This window comes from Erythrolamprus reginae, chromosome 6, assembly GCF_031021105.1.
Source record: "Erythrolamprus reginae isolate rEryReg1 chromosome 6, rEryReg1.hap1, whole genome shotgun sequence".
NCBI classification, from domain to species: Eukaryota; Metazoa; Chordata; class Lepidosauria; order Squamata; family Dipsadidae; genus Erythrolamprus; species Erythrolamprus reginae.
Genome location: NC_091955.1, coordinates 36,958,263 through 36,978,832, shown reverse-complemented (window position 1 = coordinate 36,978,832; position 20,570 = coordinate 36,958,263). Strand labels below are relative to the sequence as shown.

The 20,570-nt window shown below is 37.8% G+C and overlaps 1 protein-coding gene across 9 annotated transcripts in view; it reads right to left on the bottom strand.

The window, feature by feature from the left end:
* The window catches only part of NRCAM (neuronal cell adhesion molecule), a 409,870-nt gene that overhangs the window by 152,002 nt on the left and 237,298 nt on the right, over window positions 1-20,570 (bottom strand). For all 9 annotated transcript variants that reach the window (XM_070755532.1, XM_070755535.1, XM_070755536.1 and 6 more), the window contains one exon: window positions 11,107-11,229. In XM_070755532.1, the coding sequence (XP_070611633.1) occupies window positions 11,107-11,229 (123 nt within the window). The remainder of the gene's footprint in view (window positions 1-11,106; window positions 11,230-20,570) is intronic.

Here is a 20,570-nt window from a genome sequence, read left to right as displayed (position 1 = left end):
CCATGTAGAGAGCGTTACAGTAGTCGAGCCTCAAGGTGATGAGGGCATGAGTGACTGTGAGCAATGACTCCCGGTCCAAATTTTAGTGGTATGTTGGAGATATTTGAAAAACCTGCACACCTTGTAAGGCATTATAAACCAACAAAACCCTATGTACCTAGTCCTCTTACTTTTTGCATGGTTCAGGCTCAAATGTTGCAAAAAAAAATCTTGAAAAATGAATTTACAACAATCTTCAGGCTGCTGTAGTTTCAAAACTACTTGGCCTTTCAGGCAGATTTTTGGCAGGTGTACTAAGTACACAATTGCAATGAGGACTTCCAATTTGCAGCACTTTCCTTCAAGTTGTTGAAAAAATATAAGAGTTCAAAGTTGGTATTTCATCGGTTTTTGCCAAATTTTGGCTATCTTTGATGTCCTGTTTGATCCTGTGGTACAGCTTCAATCCTCTTCATTTTAGCACCATTAGAAAGGGCAGACTCTCCTCTTTAAGAATACAGTGATACCTCGTCTTATGAACTTAATTGGTTCCGGGACGAGGTTTGTAAGGTGAAAAGTTTGTAAGACGAAACAATGTTTCCCATAGGAATCAATGGAAAAGCGATTAATGCGTGCAAGCCCAAAACTCACCCCTTTTGCCAGCCGAAGCACCTGTTTTTACGCTGCTGGGATTTCCCTGAGGCTCCCCTCGCTGGGAAACCCCACCTCCAGACTTCCGTGTTTTTGTGATGCTGCGATTTTGCTGAGGCTCCCCTTGCTGGGAAACCCCACCTCCGAATTTCTGTTGCCAGCGAAGCGCCCGTTTTTGTGCTGCTTTCAGGGGAATCCCAGCAGCGCAAAAACGGGTGCTTCGCTGGCAACAGAAGTCCAGAGGCCGGGCATCCCAGGGCGGCTTGGGTTTGTAAGGTGAAAATAGTTTGGATGAAGAGGCAAAAAAATCTTAAACCCTCGGTTTGTATCTCGAAAAGTTTGTACAACGAGCGGTTTGTATATGATGAGGTATCACTGTATATTGTTTTAATTTTGGTGTCTCTTCATATAAGGATTGAAAAAAATCTCCTCAACTGTGTGCAGGCAGCCTGCACCCTTGATACAAGTGCAGTAAAAGTGATTCCTTTTTCAATAAGCAGCATTTTTTTTAAAAAAAAAGGACACAAGATGTTATAAGATTGTGTTCAAAAATATTAAAAAATAGAAATGTTTGTTACTGCACTTGTATCAAGGGTGCAGGCTGCCTGCACACAGTTGAGGAGATTTTTTTCAATCCTTATATGAAGAGACACCAAAAGTAAAACAATATATTCTTAAAAATGAGAGTCTTCTCTTTCTAATGGTGCCAAAATGAAGAGGATTGAAGTTGCCCCACAGGATCAAACAAGGCATCAAATATTTGGCAAAAAACCATTAAATACTTAGTACACCAAGTAGTTTTGAAACTACAGCAGCCTAAAGATTGCTGTAAATTCATTTTTCAGGATTTTATTTTGCGGTTTGAACCATGTAAAAGGTAAGAGGACTAGGTACATGGGGTTTTGTTTATAAAGCCTCACAAGGTGTGCAGGTTCTCCAAATATCTCCAATATACCACTAAAACTGCCGCGTTTACAGCTTCTAGAAGTTGGCCCAAAATGTCATTTTTGCTGACTCAGCATTTTGCAACCCTTTACTTGACAACCAACAACCACCCAAAACCTGTGGGATACTCTTAAATCTTACATAAGAGGCATTACTATAGCATGTAGCATAGAAAGGAATAAAAAGAGAAGACAGAAATATAATATGGTAATAGAGAACATTAAAAAATTAGAAAAGCAACATCAGGAACTACCGGAAAAAAAGGAAATATATGAATCTCTAATGAGTTATAAACATGAGCTAAACCTATTAGACCAACAAGAATACAGCCAGAATATCAAATTGGCCAGGCAAATGTTCTTCGAAAATGCAAATAAAACGGGCAGATGGCTGGCATATAAAATTTAAAAAGAAAAGGAAAATATGATGATACATCAATTAGCTGACGTAGAAGGGAGATTACAACATAATGAACAAAAATTAAAAGAAATCATTCTACAATACTATGAGAAATTATATTCACAAGAGGGAATAGCTACAACTAAAATAGATAAATACTTGTTACAAAAATAACGTGATGGAAATTAATGAAGAAGATAGGGAAATGTTAAATAGAGCGATTAGTCCAATAGAGCTTCAAAATGCAATTAAAAAACAGAAAGATAACAAATTGCCAGGCCCGGATGGCTACCCGGGGGAATATTATAAATACTTTGGAAAGATTGTAGAACAAGTACAATTAGAAGCTAAAATACCTGAAACATGGAAAGAGACATATATCACTATGATACCAAAAGAAGGTGCCAATACAAACCAGGTCAGTGACTATAGACCAATTGCTCTCCTAAACACAGATTACAAAATTTTTACCTCAATACTAGCTGAAAGATTTAAAAAAATACTAAATAAAACTATACACATCAATCAGAATGGTTTTCTACCAACGAGACAAATTAGGAATAATATAAGAATTGTATTAGATATTGTTCTGCCAGGCTCTATGGTATGAGTCTCCCGAAAATTCAAGGGTACAAATTTCAGACACACACATACTTGAAAGTTCAAAAACAATGTTCTTTATCACAAAAATTCAAAAGAAACAAAGCACCCTTTTTGTATTGCAAAGAGCACTCGTCCCAAAACAACCTGGTAGTCTGTACAATCCCCTTAATCAGTCCTGAAGTACTTAGCTAGCAGCTGTGAAGGAACGTCACCACCCTCCTTCTTCCACGAAGTGAAACACACACACTTTGCTCTGCTTTGGTTTCAAAGTCGTGAAAAATCAACAAAGTCCGGAAACAGCAAAGCACAGTCCTGAAGAACAACGATCAGATAATCTTCCACAACGGCCAAGCCAGCACGCTGCTATTTATATCAGCAGCTCTAATTACTGGAGCCCCACCCAAACACAGGTGGCCTCTCTTATCTCCTATAATATTTCTTCAATTGGTCTCTTCTATGCATAATTCTGCGCATGCGTGGGTCTAACACTTCCTCATCTGAATCGACCAAAGATAATGGTGATTGGCTTCCTGGGATGTGTATGAAGCCCCCCTCTTCCAAGTCCTTTTTCTTCGTCCTTTTTCTTTGTCCGAGGAAACTACACTACCTGACTCTGTCGGCAATAAAACAGGCCTAAGACATGTTGATATTTCCCCTGCATCCACCTCCACATTCCTTGGGGCAGGAGCTGGGCCAGAGCCAACCCCAACAGATATAATTGAATATTATGAAACACACTCAGATAAACAAATTGCATTGATCTTTTTGGACACACAGAAAGATTTCGACAACATGAATTGGCAATATATGAAAAGACTAATACAGCAAATGAAATTCGGCTCCAAATTTGAACAACTAATAGACAATATATATATACAGTGGTACCTCATGATACGAACTTAATTGGTTCCAGGAGGAGGTTCGTAAGGTGAAAAGTTCGTAAGACGAAACAATGTTTCCCATAGGAATCAATATAAAAGCAAATAATGCGTGCAAATCCTTCAGGAAAATCCCAAACTTTAGAAGGGAGGCGAACAAAGGGCAGGGAGGAGCAGCTAAAGGGGGCGGGTGGAAGAAGCAAGGCTAGGCTAAAGGGTGAGTGGGAAGGAAGAAAGGCAAGGGGGCGCCCCTCCCTTTTCTTTCTTCAAAAGACACTCTTTCAGTGCCTGTGGCTGTTCTCTGCAAAGTCTTCCCCCCTCCAAGCCACCCCTCCCTTTTCTTTCTTCAAAAGACACCCTTTCAGTGCCTCTGCAAGCACGCTGTTCTCTGCAAAGTCTTTCCCCCTCCAAGCCACCCCTCCCTTTTCTTTCTTCAAAAGACACCCTTTCAGTGCCTGCAAGCACGCTGTTCTCCTACTTTTGTTAATGCAAAGTCTTTCCCCCTCCAAGCTGCCCCTCCCTTTTCTTTCTTCACAAAAGGGGAAAAAAAGAAACCCCTTCATCCCAGCAGCAGCGGCTTGGGTTCGTAAGGTGAAAATAGTTCGGAAGAAGAGGCAAAAAAATCTTAAAACACCGGGTTCGTATCTTGAAAAGTTCATTAGAAGAGGTGTTCGTAAGATGAGGTACCACTCAGAAAGCTAAAGTAATTGTTAATAATGGAATAACTAAAACATTTCAAATAAATAATGGAATAACTAAAACATTTCAAATAAATAAAGGAGTTAGATAAGGATGCCCGCTATCTCTCCTACTTTTTATACTAGTACTAGAAACTCTGTTAAATGAGATCCATAAAGATAATAACATCAAAGGAACAAAAATAAAAAAGGAGGAGTATAAATTACAGGCCTTTGCGGATGACTTAGTTTTCTTCTTAGAAGAACCATTAGAGTCAGGGCAACATTTAATTGGGAAAATAGAAGAATACAGAGAGATAGCAGGCCTAAAAATCAATAAACAAAAAACAAAATTTATGACCAAATATATAACGGATAAGCAAACTAAGGAATTAGAACCTAAACTAGGATTCACTAATACGAAAAAAATTAAATACCTAGGAATAAATTTAACCAATAGATGCTCAACAATAAAAGAAGATAATTACATAAAATTAGTAAATCAAACTAAAGCAGAATTAGGAAAATGGGGCAATCTACAACTGTCATTGATGGGAAGAATAGCATCTATTAAAATGAGCATACTTCCGAAATTTCTATAACTATTTCAAACCATTCCAATAAAACTGAACTCCAAATTTTTTACTGAATTAATATCTACATTTTACTGAAGTAATATCTACATTTATATGGCAAGGTAAAAAAATCAAGAATAAAGATAGTAGATTAACAAGATATAAAGAGCAGAGGGAGATTCAGAATGCCAGACTGGAAAATGTACTAAAAATCAGCCTCATTGATGTGGATAAAGGAATGGATCAACCTAGATAACAAACAAATTTTACAATTGGAAGGCCATGATTTAGAGAAAGGTTGGCATGCTTATTTATGGGACACAGGAGATAAAACACCAAAATACTTTAATAGGCATCTAATTAGACAATCTTTATTAAAAACATGGAAAAGGACATAAACACTATATAAAAATATCAAATTGGATATCCACAATGGAAGCACTTATATATCCAAATACAATAGAAATGACAAAAAAGATCAAATACAAAGAAATATTAGATACGAACGGTAAACTTAAAAGTAGGGAAAAATTAACAATACAAAATATAAATATAGATTGGTGGACATATCTCCAAATTCAATCAAGATATAAAAAGGATATGGAACAAATAAGTATAGAAAGAACTGCTCAACCACTATATAAACTACTGACAGGCCCGGAAGAAAAAGCAATATTAAAAATATATAAATATTTGATGGAATATGAAAGACCAGAGGAGATGGTTAAAGGTACAATGATTGCTTGGGCAAAAAACTTTGGCCATAATATATATAGAGAAGAATGGGAACAAATTTGGAAGAGAAATAATAAATTAACAAAATCCACAACATACAAAGAAAATCAATATAAAATGTTATATCGTTGGCATCTCCCGCCCAAAAGATTAGCTAAAATGCACAAAAATTACAGCCCAATGTGTTGGAAATGTAATAAGACACAAGGCACCTTCTTTCATCTATGGTGGTTATGTCCAGAGACAAGAAAGTATTTGAAAAAAGTAAATAATTGGTTGTGTCAAATAACAAACACAAAAATAGAATATGCACCAGGTTTTTTTCTACTGGGCATTATGAGAGGGTCTTACTCTAAAAATGTAAAATATTTAAGCTTGCATATAACAACAGCGGAAAGGATTGTATTTGCACAGAACTGGAAAACCCCGCAAATACCAGAAGACAACGAGATCATCAAGAAAATATACGACTGCGCAGAGATAGGTTGACAATCGAATTAAATAATAAAAAAGATTCAGACTGCTATGAAATCTGGACAGAATGGTACCAATGGACAAAAAAAAAGAAATTCAAACTAAACATTGAAATAAAACAACAAGAAACTTAAAAACAATAAAAAGATAATGTTGATAGAAATGTATATATGATGCTGACTCACCTGTAAATATGATTGTGTATTGTTTTTAAAATGGAAAAAACTTAATAAATACATTTTCAAAAAATAAAAAATAAAACTGCCGCGTTTACATTTCTAGAAGTTGGCCCAAAATGACATTTTTGCCGATTCAGCATTTTGCAACCCTTTACTTGAGGTTTCCTACAACTCCCAATTTTTAGTTTTTTGAATTAAAATTTTGCATAGCATAGTTTTATATCAGAAAGAAACTATGTGCCAAATTTCATTAAAATCTGGGATGGTGAGGTGGGGATGATCTTTAAAATTGGTCCACTTGACACGGAATGACTCTAATTATATCTTCCTAAGATACACAATGTAGGTCAGCAGCACCAAATATCAATTCTCACTAAGCAACTTTGTGCTGTCTGCACCTACCGCAGCTTTTGTCCCCAAGGAGGGAATGGGACTTTTTGCCTCCACCAGTTGGATGAAGCTCTTTCCTCCGCAGCAGCTGATCGGCCGCTGCCTTCACTCCCTCACCCAAAGGCCCCTAGCTCTTGGCCCCAGCCCTTTGGCCACAAAAATCCAAATTCAGCCACAGCCTTTTGGCCACATGGGACACTTCGCCACCATCCAATCAGAACGGTTGTTACAAAATGCTACTTTTGGAAGGAAAGAATGCGACAGTTTGCTCTTTCATACACAAACACACACATTGAATGATAGAGAGGGAAGGGACCTTGGTGGCCATCTAGTCTGACACCCTTCTCATTCAGGAGACTTACAGAATGATAGAGAGGGAAGGGTCCTTGGTGGCCATCTAGTCTGACCCCCTTCTCATTCAGGAGACTCACAGAATGATAGAGATGGAAGGGAACTCAGTGGCCATATAGTCTGACCTGAACCACCTTCTCATTCAGGAGACTTACAGAATGATAGATAGAAAAGGGAACTCAGTGGCCATCTAGTCTGACCCACTTTCTCATTCAGGAAACATACAGAATGATAGAGAGAGAAGGGACCTCGGTGGCCATCTAGTCTGACCTGACCAACCTTCTCATTCAGGAGACTTACAGAATGATAGAGAGGAAAGGGAACTCAGTGGCCATCTAGTCTGACCGACTTTCTCATTCAGGAGACTCACAGAATGATAGAGAGGGAAGGGACTTCGGTGACCATCTAGTCTGACCCCCTTCTCATTCAGGAGACTTACAGAATGATAGAGATGGAAGGGGCCTCAGTGGCCATCTAGTCTGACCCCCTTCTCATTCAGACTTACAGAATGATAGAGATGGAAGGGGCCTCAGTGGCCATCTAGTCTGACCCCCTTCTCATTCAGGAGATTTACAGAATGATAGAGAGGGAAGGGACCTCGGTGACCATCTAGTCTGACCCCCTTCTCATTCAGGGGACTCACAGAATGATAGAGAGGGAAGGGACCTCGATGGCCATCTAATCTGACCCCCTTCTCATTCAGGATACTTACAGAATGATAGAGAGGAAAGGGAACTCAGTGTCCATCTAGTCTGACCCCCCTTCTCATTCAGGATACATACAGAATGATAGAGAGGGAAGGGGCCTCAGTGTCCATCTAGTCTTACCCCCTTCTCATTCAGAAGACTTACAGAATGATAGAGATGGAAGGGAACTCAGTGGCCATCTAGTCTAACCCCTCTTCTCATTCAGGAGACTTGCAGAATGATAGAGAGGGAGGAAACCTCAGTGACCATCTAGTGCAACCCTCTTGGCAAGCAGGAGAATTGGTCTTCCAGTCAAATTCTTGGGCTGCTAAATTGGCTGGTGGAACTTCTTGCCTCACAACAAGCTAATCCTTTAAAAGCTAATTTGGGAACCCAATCAAAGCAGTCCTTTCAAAAGAGATTTGGGAGAGACTGCTAATTAGCAAAGGACAGAAGTGAAGGCTGGTTGTTGTCTGGGGCCCCTTTATGACCTGCTACTCATGGTAATCTTTGGAATTTTTATGATGCGTGGAGCATTTATGACAAAAGAAAGTGTCAAGAGGCAAAAATTTGGAGGCCCCAGACGTGGGGGTAGGGGGCCACCCCTACCCTCCACCCATACACATTTAACAAGAGTTAGAAGGGACCTTGGTGGTCATCCAGTCCCACCCTGTCCTTCCGCCCATACACTTTTGACAAATTCTGACCTGCTAAATTGGCCAGGGGAAACACACTGCAACATGGTCCTCTCTCAAACTCCCTTTGCATTTCTCTCTCTCTCTCTCTCTCTCTCCAGGGTCCCTTCCAACACTTGTTAATTTGTTTGGGAATCTGTAGATGTCACTGACTTGAGAAGGGGGTTGGACTAGATGACCTCTGTGGTCACTTCCATCTGTCTGATTCTGTAGAAATCTGCTTGAGAAGGAGTTTGGACTAGATGGTCTCTATGATTCTATATGACCTCCTTAAGGTCCCATCCAATTCTGTAAGGGTTAACTGCCGAATGAAGGAGGGGTGAAAAGAGGTATGGGTCCCCAAAGTGGGGGGGCAGGAGGCTTTGTGGGGAAAAACTTGGGGAGGCTAATGATCCTTTCCTGTTTGAAGAGAGAGAGAGAGGTCTGTTCATACTCTGGGCATCTAGACGATCCCATGTCTTCTGCGTTCATGTGGAGAGTTCCCAAAGTGTGTGGGGGCTTTGGGAGCTCTTTCACACACACACACACACACACACACACACACACACACACATTATCAGCAGTGATGAACTTTTGTTTTCAACAAAGCTAAACTCCGATAGTTATCCCATCAATAGATATGGAATTAAAATCACCAAAAAGCTCCTCATCTTCAAAGAAACAGGAATTAACAAAAAATGAGAAAAATATAGGAGTTATCATTCTACAAATTGGCATACCTGATCACATTTAGTTGGGACTAGGTAGCATTCACTTTGCAAATGAGAGAAGTGAAGACTGGTTGCTGTCTGGGGCCCCTTTATGACCTGCTCCTCATTATCTATGGAATTTTTACGATGCCTCGAGGCAGATGCAAAGGGAACAAGCGGTTATAACAAAACAAACTAGAGGGCTTCTAGTCCAACCCCGTTCTCAAGGAGGTGACCCTTACAGAATTGGATGGGACCTTAAGGAGGTCATTTAGAACCATAGAGATCATCTAGTCCAACCCCCTTCTCAAGCAGATTTCTACAGAATCAGACAGATGGAACAGATCACAGAGGTCATGTAGTCCAACCCCCTTCTCAAGCAGGTGACCCTTACAGAATTGGATGGGACCTTAAGGAGGTCATCTAGAATCATAGAGACTATCTAGTCCAACCCCCTTCTCAATCAGATTTCTACAGAATTAGAGAGATGGAAGGGACCACAGAGGTCATCTAGTCCAACCCCCTTCTCAAGTCAGTGACTTCTACAGATTCCCAAACAAATTAACAAGTGTTGGAAGGGACCCTGGAAAGAGTGAGAGAGAGAGAGGAAGAGAGACAAATGCAAAGGGAGTTTGAGAGAGGACCATGTTGCAGTGTGTTCCCCCGGCCAATTTAGCAGGTCACAATTTGTCAAATGTGTATGGGCGGAAGGACAGGGTGGGACTGGATGACCACCAAGGTCCTTTCTAACTCTTGTTAAATGTGTATGGGTGGAGGGTGGGGGTGGCCCCCTACCCCCATGTCTGGGGCCTCCAAATTTCTGCCTCTCTTGACACTTTCTTTTGTCATAAATGCTCCATGCATCATAAAAATTCCAAAGATTACCATGAGTAACAGGTCATAAAGGGCCGCCAGACAGCAACCAACATTCACTTCTGTCCTTTGCTAACTAGCAGTCTCTCCCAAACCTCTTTTGAGATGACTGCTCTGATTGGGTTCCCAAATTAGCTTTTAAAGGATTAGCTAGTTGTGAGGCAAGGAGTTCCACCAGCCAATTTAGCAGCCCAAGAATTTGACCGGAAGACCAATTCTCCTAACGAAGAGGGTTAGACTAGATGGTCTCTGAGGTCTCCTCCCTCTCTATCATTCTATTTCATTCTCCTGCTTCAGCTGGGGGTCAGACTAGATGGCCTCTGAGGTCCCTTCCATCTCTATCATTCTGTTTCATTCTGCTTGAGCTGAGGGTCAGACTAGATGGCCTCTGCGGTCCCCTCCATTCTCCTGCTTGATCTGGGGGTCAGATTAGATGGACACTGAGGCCCCTTCCCTTTCTATCAATCTGTAAGTCTCCTGAATGAGAAGAGGGGTCAGACTAGATGGCCACTGAGGTCCCTTCTATCTCTATCATTCTGCAAGTCTCCTGAATGAGAAGGGGGGTCAGACTAGATGGCCACTGAGTTTCCTTTCCTATCTATCATTCTGTAAGTCTCCTGAATGAGAAGAGGGGTCAGACTAGATGGCCACTGAGGTCCCTTCCATCTCTATCACTCTGTAAGTCTCCTGAATGAGAAAGTGGGTCAGACTAGATGACCACTGAGTTTCCTTTCCTATCTATCATTCTGTAAGTCTCCTGAATGAGAAGGGGGTCAGACTAGATGGCCACCGAGGTCCCTTCCCTCTCTATCATTCAATGTGTGTGTTTCTGTATGAAAGAGCAAAATGTCCCATCCAAATGTTTCCTTCCAAAAGTAGCATTTTGTAACAACTGTTCTGATTGGATGGTGGCGAAGTGTCCCATGTGGCCAAAAGGCTGTGGCTGAATTTTCTATTTTTGTGGCCAAAGGGCTGGGGCCAAGAGCTAGGGGCCTTTGGGCGAGGGAGTGAAGGCAGCGGCCGATCAGCTGCTGCAGAGGAAAGAGCTTCATCCAACTGGCGGAGGCTAAATGTCCTAAACCCCCCAAGGATTATGCATACTTTTCCCCGAAGCAGAGAAAGGTCATTATATAGTTTTTACACAGCAATAGTATGCTAACTAACCTCTTTCCATAAAAAAATTTGTAAAATTTAATACTGCTCATTTTCAATTCTTAAAAACTGATTCATATAGAAAAATATTAACCAATCAATCTAAAAATATACTATTAATTATTCAATAAAGATATGCTCTGTGAATTAATTTTTTTGTTATAGTTTTTCTTACTTGGTTGAAACTTTAATGTGTATCCCAGCAGAACTCCATTTGGATGAGAAGGTGGTCCCCATTCCAAAGTAAGGCAATCCAGATTTTGATTGGTAATCTTCAAAAAAGTGGGTGCACTGGGAACTTTAAAACACACACACACACCACAACATAAAGTTAATTTTTAATAAAACTCAAATATTATATAAAATATTTTAAATGTTCCCTTTAAATTAATATCACATTTTATTATATACAATACAAAGGTTACATGTGGAATTTCTAAAATTTGGATGCAGTTTCTTGAACTCTCTGGAAAGTTACTCATCACTGCTAATATGTGCCTGAATTCTGCAGATATGTTGTTATGCTGTCAAAACAAACTAAATTATTCTCCTTATATGACTAACTTTACTGTTAATTTCTCCCTTCATATTTCCATTCCTTTTTTTTTTTCAGAGTAATTTTTTTTAAAAAATTCCTTCCACATCATATAATACAAAAAGTCATATACTTTCTCTTTTGTTATAATAAAATAGTTTTTGACTAGTACATCTTATATAATCACATTATACATTCTTAAATCCCATCTATTTAATTTTGGTTATCATCACACACCCCTTATTCTTTTCTTTCTGATTTCGTCATCCAGATAAATTTCAATTAATGTCTAATTAAGTCCATCATTAATATTTCTTAAACTATGTGTAAAATCTAAATCCTTCGGATCTTATAATCTTAATGTCAAAGCTTCCCTCTAGTAAAAATCTCAAAACAAACGAAAAACCCTTATATCTAAATTTATCAATATAAAAATTATATACTTTATCAATTAAAAAAAAACAAATAAATACAAACATTTAAATTCATTACTTATTATTATGCCATTATTATATTTCATCAAACCCCTCTTGATATGCTGAAATTAAGCAATAAAAACAAATACTTTGATTTACAAATCTATAAACCCCATTTAACACATTAGTACAAATTAAACAAACCTTTGGAGTCGAAATTAAGCCTACTTAAGTCACCTTAATATATTTCAATTACTTATTTAGTTATAAATCCAAATTCATAAATGGATTTATGGTAACCACTAAATGGATGCTAAATGGATCAACAAATAACTACTAAGATTTTTTAAAAAGCTATTATAAAATATTATAAAATATTCAAAATACGATCAGCCAATTTTCAAAGAGCCCTTTTCCTTATTTATATTTAATATCTTTCTCTCCCATCTTTTTATATAGTTTCTTTTTATTTTTCATTTTCATATTACTCTTCTTCTTCTTCTTCTTCTTCCTCACCCATCTCTTCTTTACATAAAAGTCCCCCTTAAATATCCTTTCTTTGCAAATTCCCACTCTTTAATTCACATTCCTTTTAAAAATGACAAATGCTATTAACCTTGTTTATATCTTCCCTTAACAGTGCTTAACTTAACATAGTAAAAATCTCATAAACAAACTAAAAATCCTTATATTTAATTTTATCAATATGAAAATTATATACTTTATCAAATTAAGGAACAAACAAATACAAACATTTAAATTCATTACCTATTATTATGCCAATATTATATTTCATCAAGCTTCTCTTAATAAACAAAAATTAAGCAATAAAAAACAGATACTTTAATTTTAAAATCCATGAACCCCATTAAGCACATTTATCCAAATTAAACAATCCTTAAAAATCTAAAATAAATCTACTTAAATCACCTTAATATATTTAATTTATTTATTTACTTGCAAATTTTATCCAAATTCATAAATCTACTACTACTAATAAATGAATCTAAAAGTAATTACTAAAATTAAAAAAAAACCTATTATAGAATATTATAAAATATTCTGAATACAATCAGCCATTTTCAAAGAGCCCCTTTCCTTGTCTATATTTAATATCCGTCTCTCCCATCTTTTTATATCGCTTCTTATTATTTTTCATTTTCATTTTACTCTTCTTCCTCACCCATCTCTTTACATAGAAAGTCCCCCTTAAAAGACGACTCTTTGCAAATTCCCAATTTTTAATTCCCAATCCTTTTAGTTCCCAATCCTTCCCAATCCCAACAAAATCTGATAGCCTTGCTTATACCTTCCCTTGCCAGTGCTTAACATAATATACTCATCATTTAAGATGTGGGCATTGATATCTTCATCTACCAAATGTTTTTCAGAAATTTCTATAATTTTACCCCCAGGTTTCTCTTGTTCCACCTCAGCATGTAACCATACACCATCCAAAAGATTTATTTATTTATTTATTTATTCATTTGTCCAATACACAAATACATAGGAAGAAAAATAGACATGTGGTAATATATATAAGGGTAAAAGTGAACTTAGAGGAGAGGATATATGAAAGGAAGAGAATATATATGATAGGGGAAAGAAAGGAAAGACAATTGGACAGGGGACGAAAGGCACACCAGTGCACTTATGTACGCCCCTTACTGGCCTCTTAGGAACCCGGAGAGGTCAATCGTGGAGAGTCTAAGGGAGAAATGTTGGGGGTTAGGGGTTGACACAATTGAGTCCGGTAATGAGTTCCACGCTTCAATAACTCGATTGTTGAAATCATATTTTTTACAGTCAAGTTTGGAGCGGTTCGTATTAAGTTTGAATCTGTTGCGTGCTCTTGTGTTATTGCGGTTGAAGCTGAAGTAGTCATTGACCGGTAGGACATTGCAGCATATGATCTTGTGGGCAATACTCAAATCGTGTTTTAGGCGCTGTAGTTCTAGGCTTTCTAGGCCCAGGATTGTTAGTCTATTTTCATAGGATATTCTGTTTCGAGTGGAGGAGTGAAGGGCTCTTCTTGTGAAATATCTTTGGACATTTTCAAGGGTGTTGATGTCTGAGATGTGGTATGGGTTCCAGACAGATGAGCAGTAGTCTAGGATGGGTCTGGCAAAAGTTTTGTAGGCTCTTGTGAGTAGTGTGAGATTGCCTGAACAGAAGCTGCGTAGGATCAGGTTAACAACTCTAGAAGCTTTTTTGGCGATATTGTTGCAGTGGGCTTTAGCACTTAGGTCATTCAATATTAGTATTCCAAGGTCTTTTACTGAGTGTGGGTTAGCAGTGAGAGATTGTTTATTCAGTTTGTAAGTGCGGTTTGGATTCTTTTTGCCGATGGGGAGGGTTGAGCATTTGTTGGTTGATATTTGAAGTTGCCAGGTGTTAGACCAGTCTGAGACAAAGTCCAGGTCTTTTTGGAGAGTGAGTGTGTTATCAGTGGTGTTGAAAAGTTTCACATCGTCGGCAAAAAGAACACAGTTGCTTTCGATATGGTCACAAAGGTCATTGATGTAGAGAATGAAGAGAGTAGGATCTAGTACGCTTCCCTGGGGAACGCCGCTTATGACAGGGGCAGGGGTGGAGATGGCGCTACCAATTTTGACAATTGGTTGCCTGTTTGACAGGAATGCAGTAATCCAGTTGTGGAGGAGTCCTGAGATGCCATAGGATTTGAGTTTTAGGAGTAGTTTGTCGTGGACCACTGAGTCAAAGGCTTTGCAAAAGTCTATATAAATTGCATCAATGGATTTTCCTTGGTCGAGGTGGGTAGTCCAAATGTTTTTGAAGTGAAGTAGTTGTAGGTTGCAGGATAATTTCTTTCTGAATCCAAATTGTTTGTTTGAGAGTAGGTTATTAGATTTTAAGTAGAGGGTGATTGATCGATTTATAATTGATTCCATGATTTTACAAGGGACGCAACAGAGAGATATTGGTCTGTAGTTGTCCACTAGTGAAGGGTCTCCTTTTTTGAAAATGGGGATGACTACTGCTTTTGACCACAGCTTGGGGAGTGTGCTGGTCCTGAAGGATTTTTGGAAGATAATGCTTAGGGGTTCAGCAAGAGCAGAAGAAAGTTTCCTTAGGAAGTATGCACAGAGACCGTCTGGTCCGGCAGATAGGGAAGGTTTGAGGTCACAGATTGCTTTTTCTACATGGTCTACAGTGAAGACGATTTGGGTTAGGTTTTTTAGTGCGATTGAGGTGCGATTTGCGAAGATGGGGGAAGAGCCATTGCTGTTAACAGATATGTAGTATAGATATGTAGTATACAGTGAACCCTCGATCATCGCGAGGGTTCCGTTCCAGGACCCCAAGCGATGATCGATTTTTCGCGAAGTAGCGGTGCGGAAGTAAAAACACCATCTGCGCATGTGCAGATGGTGTTTTTACTTCCACCGCCGCCCGCAGCGAGTTGCTGGGGCCGCTTCCCAGCTGGGGAGCGGATCTGGGGTTTCCCCAAGCGCGCGCGCGTTGCTGGGGCCGCTTCCCAGCTGGGGAGCGGAGCCGGGGTTTCCCCAAGCGCGCGCGCGTTGCTGGGGCTGCTCCCCAGCTGGGGAGCGGATCTGGGGTTTCCCCAAGCGCGCGCGCGTTGCTGGGGCCGCTTCCCAGCTGGGGAGCGGCCCCAGCAACGCGCGCGCGCTTGGAGAAACCCCGGCTCCGCTCCCCAGCTGGGAAGCGGCCCCAGCAACGCGCGCGCGCTTGGGGAAACCCCAGATCCGCTCCCCAGCTGGGGAGCGGCCCCAGCAACGCGCGCGCGCTTGGAGAAACCCCGGCTCCGCTCCCCAGCTGGGGAGCGGCCCCAGCAACGCGCGCGCGCCCCAGCTCCGCTCCCCAGCTGGGCAGCGGAGCTGGGGTGTCCCCGCGCGTGCCGCCCGCCCGCCCACGCCGTTGCTCGCGCCGCCGCTGGGGTCTTACGGGGCAAGAGGGGAAAGACCCAGGGAAGCCGCCCAGCTTCCCAGCTGGGGAACTCCACCATCTACGCACACATGCGCAGATGGTGGAGTTTACTTCCGGGTTTAAAACTCGCGAAATAGCCCTTTCGCGATGCTTGAGGACGCGAAACTCGAGGGTTCACTGTATATGCAGTATATCCCCCAATTATTTCATCCTTAATCCCAAAATTGTTATTATTTCCACACTCAGTGATTGTCTCTTTATATATTTCAAGTCCATCTTGTTCAGGTACATCTTCTATTCATGTTCTTCTGCTTTTTCTGTTCCAATTCCAAATTTGTCAAGTCCATTATAACTGTTATCAATGTCCTCTTTGCCATCTCCAATTTGTAATCCTATTCCAGATCCAATACCAATGTCAATTATTGATCTCATTTCATGGTGGAAACCTTTAATATCCCCAGAAATCTCCAAGCGAAGCTTATCCAACAAGTCTCTTATTTCTCTTAATTCCTCCAACTCCTTCTCCTTTACGTAAGGAATTACTAATTTTGTCCAGCTGCTTAAACTAACAGCCTACAAAAAAGCTTTTTTTAAAATGAAGAAACAACAACAGGTTTAATTAATCCAGATAGCACGTTTCATGAAAGTTGAGTCTAAGTAAACAAAAAATTCCAACTCGAAGAACTTTCTCTCTCTTTTTTTTAAATTTTTTTTATTAATTTTCTTAAAATAAACAGACACACATACAAACATTAAACAGAAAGTGGGGGTGCATTTCCCCCGCTTCTCTTGAAAGTATAAATTCAAGTACAGAAAAATAATACATAATTGAATATATGTTGAATGTTAAAAGGTCTAGTAAATTTGGGTTAAAATTTTAAAAATCTTAAGTACTATATATATTTAAGGTAAAGTTCTTAATATATTGCTTATACGTAAACTAATATACCATAGTCATCAAAAAATACCTTTAATCTAGTTTTAACTACTATACGTGTATAAACCAAAATTCTTTATATATTGCTTATACATAAACTAATATACCAGTCATCAAACAATACATTTAAACTAATTTCAACTACTATACGTATATAAACCAAAGTTCTTAATATGTTGCTTGTACATAAACTACTGTATCATACTCATCAAACAATACATTTAAACTAATATTAATATTGTTATCACCTAGGTAAAAACAAATACAAAAAATTAACTAAAGATAAATTTGTATATCTTATTTTTTCTTATCTATCCATTTATAGACGTTGTTCCATGTTTCATAGAATTTAGTATCTTCTTGATCATTTAATCGTCTTGTCATCATGTCCATTTCAGCGCAATCTAACATTTTAACTATAACTTCTTCTTCCTTGGGGATTTCTTCCCCCTTCCAATTTTGCGCATACATTATTCTAGCCGCAGTTAATATGTGTATAATTAAGTAAAGAATTTCTTTCTTATAAGTCTGGTTGGTAATTCCTAATAAATAGAATTCCGGGGTATTTTCTATATCTTGCTTTACTATTTCTTTTATTATTTTCTCTATCATCTTCCAGTATATTTTAGCTTTACCACATGTCCACCATTGATGGTAATAGGTTCCTATTTCATTCTTGCATTTCCAACATAGTGGGGATGTTTTGGGAAACATTTTTGCTATCCTATTTGGTGGGAGATGCCACCTGTAGAACATTTTAATTTGGTTTTCTTTTAATGAGACTGATTTGGTCATTTTCCAGTTATTAATCCAAACTTTCTCCCATGTGTCTATGTCTATTTCCTTGCCAATATTTCTACACCATCTTATCATAGTATCTTTTAAAGTCAACTCTATGTTTTTATGAGCAATGAGGAATTTATATATTTTACCTATCATTTTTATTGGATTAGTAGTAATTAGATTACTTAACAAATTTTTACTTTTGTTAAAAATATAAAGAGTTTTATCCTTCTGGTATCTAGATCGAATCTGGGCATAATGCCACCAGTCTATTATTATCCCTTCTTCTTGTAATTTAATCCTAGATTTTAACTTCATCTGGTCATTTAGTAATTCTTTATATCTAAAAGATATTTTCTTGTCTTTTATAGACTTTGGATGCGTTATTGCTTCTAGGGGGGCAAGCCATTCTGGGATATTTAGAAAGTTATTTCTCTTTATGTCTTTCCAAACCTCTAGTAGATACTTCCTTAATGTATGTCTTTTAAAATATGAGTGGTTTTTTTCCTTGTCGTACCATATAAATGCATGCCATCCAAGCATAAGATCATGTCCTTCTAAATTTAATATTATTTTGTTCTCTAGAGTTATCCAATCTCTAACCCATGTTAATGCGGCAGCCTGGTAATATAATTTCCAGTTTGGAAGGCCAAATCCTCCTCTTTCTTTGATATCTTCTAGACAATTTATTTTTATCCTTGCTTTTTTCCCTTGCCATATAAATTTTTTAACTAGATTTGTCAAAGTTTTAAAAAAGATTCCCCCTGGATTTATTGGAATTACCTGGAAAAGAAATAAGACCTTAGGTAGAATATTCATCTTAATTGTTGCCACTCTTCCTAGAAATGATATTTTCAGGTTATTCCACATTGCTAAATCTTTTTTAATTTCTGTTAGTAATTTTGTGTAGTTATCATTTTTTAATGTTATTGTTTTCGCTGTTAGATTTATTCCTAGGTATTTTACTTTTTTAACAATCTTTATTCCAGAAATGCTTTCTAATTTGGTTTCTTGTGTTTTACTCATATTTTTAGTTAAAAAATGTGTTTTACTTTTGTTTATCTTTAAACCTGCTACCTTTCCATATTGTTCAATAGCTTGCAGTAATGTGGGGACTGTTGTTATCGGTTCTTCAATTATAAACGTTAAGTCATCTGCAAAGGCTTGGACTTTATAAGTTTAATCTCCTACAGTTAAACCTTTTATTTTAGGATCTGCTCTTATTTTAATTAATAGAGTTTCAAGAATCATAATAAATAGCAATGGTGATATAGGGCAACCTTGACGAACTCCCTTATTTATCTCAAGTGTTGGTAGTTGGTTATTGTTCAATATTATATTGGTTGTTTGTTTTGAATAGATAGTATCTATTAAATTAACAAATTTTGGGCCAAATCTCATTTTATTTAATTGCATTTTTATAAATATCCAATTGACGTTATCAAAGGCCTTTTGGGCATCTAGGAACATTAAGGATGCTGTCTTACCTGGATATTGTTCATAGTACTCTAGTGTGTTTATAACTGTTCTGAGATTATTTTTAATTTGTCTCCCTGGTAGAAACCCATTTTGATCTTGGTGTATTATTCCATTTATGACTCTTTTAAGTCTGTCTGCATAAATAGCAATAAATATCTTGTAGTCTACATTTAATAATGATATAGGCCTGTAATTTTTAATTTTTTCTGGGTCTGTGCCCGGTTTGTGTATTAAAGTTGTTAGTGATTCTGACCAAGATTTAGGAATTTTGCCCTCGAGTCTATATAGATTGAAAGTTTCTAACATGTGATTTCTTATTATTTCATTTTCTATTTTGTACCATTCTGCCGGTATGGCGTCTGGGCCTGTGGCCTTATTACTTTTCTGTTTTTTGATTGTTATTAAGAGTTCTTCCATTGTTATTGGTCCATCCATGGTGGCCTGTTGGTCCTCTGTTATTTGTGGTAATTTTGAACATTGTAAATAGTTAAAGACTTCATCTTCGCTAATATTATCTTTTGCATATAGATCTTTATAAAAATTATACACAATGTCTGCCTTTCCTTCTGTATCATATTTTATTGTACCATCTTTATCTTCTAGTTTTTTAATTAATTTTGATTGACTCTGTTTTCTAAGTTTATATGCTAGCCATCTGCCTGGTTTGTTTGCATGTTCAAAATAGTGTTGCTTTGCTCTTTTAATTTTTTCAGTTATTTGATTTTGTTCTATGATTCTAATTTTATGTTTAATTACATTTATTTCTGTTTTTAAATCTCTATTCTTAATATGTTGCTGCGATAAAAATTCTAATTGTTTTAATTCATTTATTAATTGTACATACTTTAATTTGTTTTCCTTGTTATATTTTGCTGTGTAGGATATTGTTAATCCTCTTATGTAGGCTTTAACTGTATCCCATAAATTTTGTGGAGTGGTGTCTGAGTTTTTGTTAATTTCAAAAAATATTTTTAATTCTTTTTCAATCCAATCCTTATATTTCTTATCATTTAAGATGTTTCTATTCATCCGCCAGTTATTCTGTTTATTATTCATTCTCATAGAGACCACTATTGGATTGTGATCAGCCCATGTATTGACATCTATCTCGACCTCTTTTATTTGTTCTGCAACCATTTTTGGTGCCCATACCATGTCTATTCTTGTCCAAATTTTGTGGGGGTTGGAATAGAAGGCATATTGTCTCTTATGAGGGTGTCTTTCCCTCCAGATATCATTTAACAATAGTTCCACTTTCATTTTTTGAAAAGTACTAGGTAGCAAATTCCTTCTTGTTTTTTTTCCCTTTTTTTCCTTTTATTGTTACCTCCCCCCCTGAATGGTCTAGTTGTCTGTTCGCAATAGCATTAAAATCACCAATTATTAATACATTTTCAATAGCTAGTTCTATTATTGTTTGGTGTAGATTTTTATAAAATGTCATTTGATCTTCATTAGGGGCATAAATAGAAACAATAACTAGAGGTCTAGGTTCAATATCAACTTGTACAATCAATATTCTACCCTCATTATCCTTAAATATTTGTTTGGAATTTATAGAATTCTCAACATACATCACT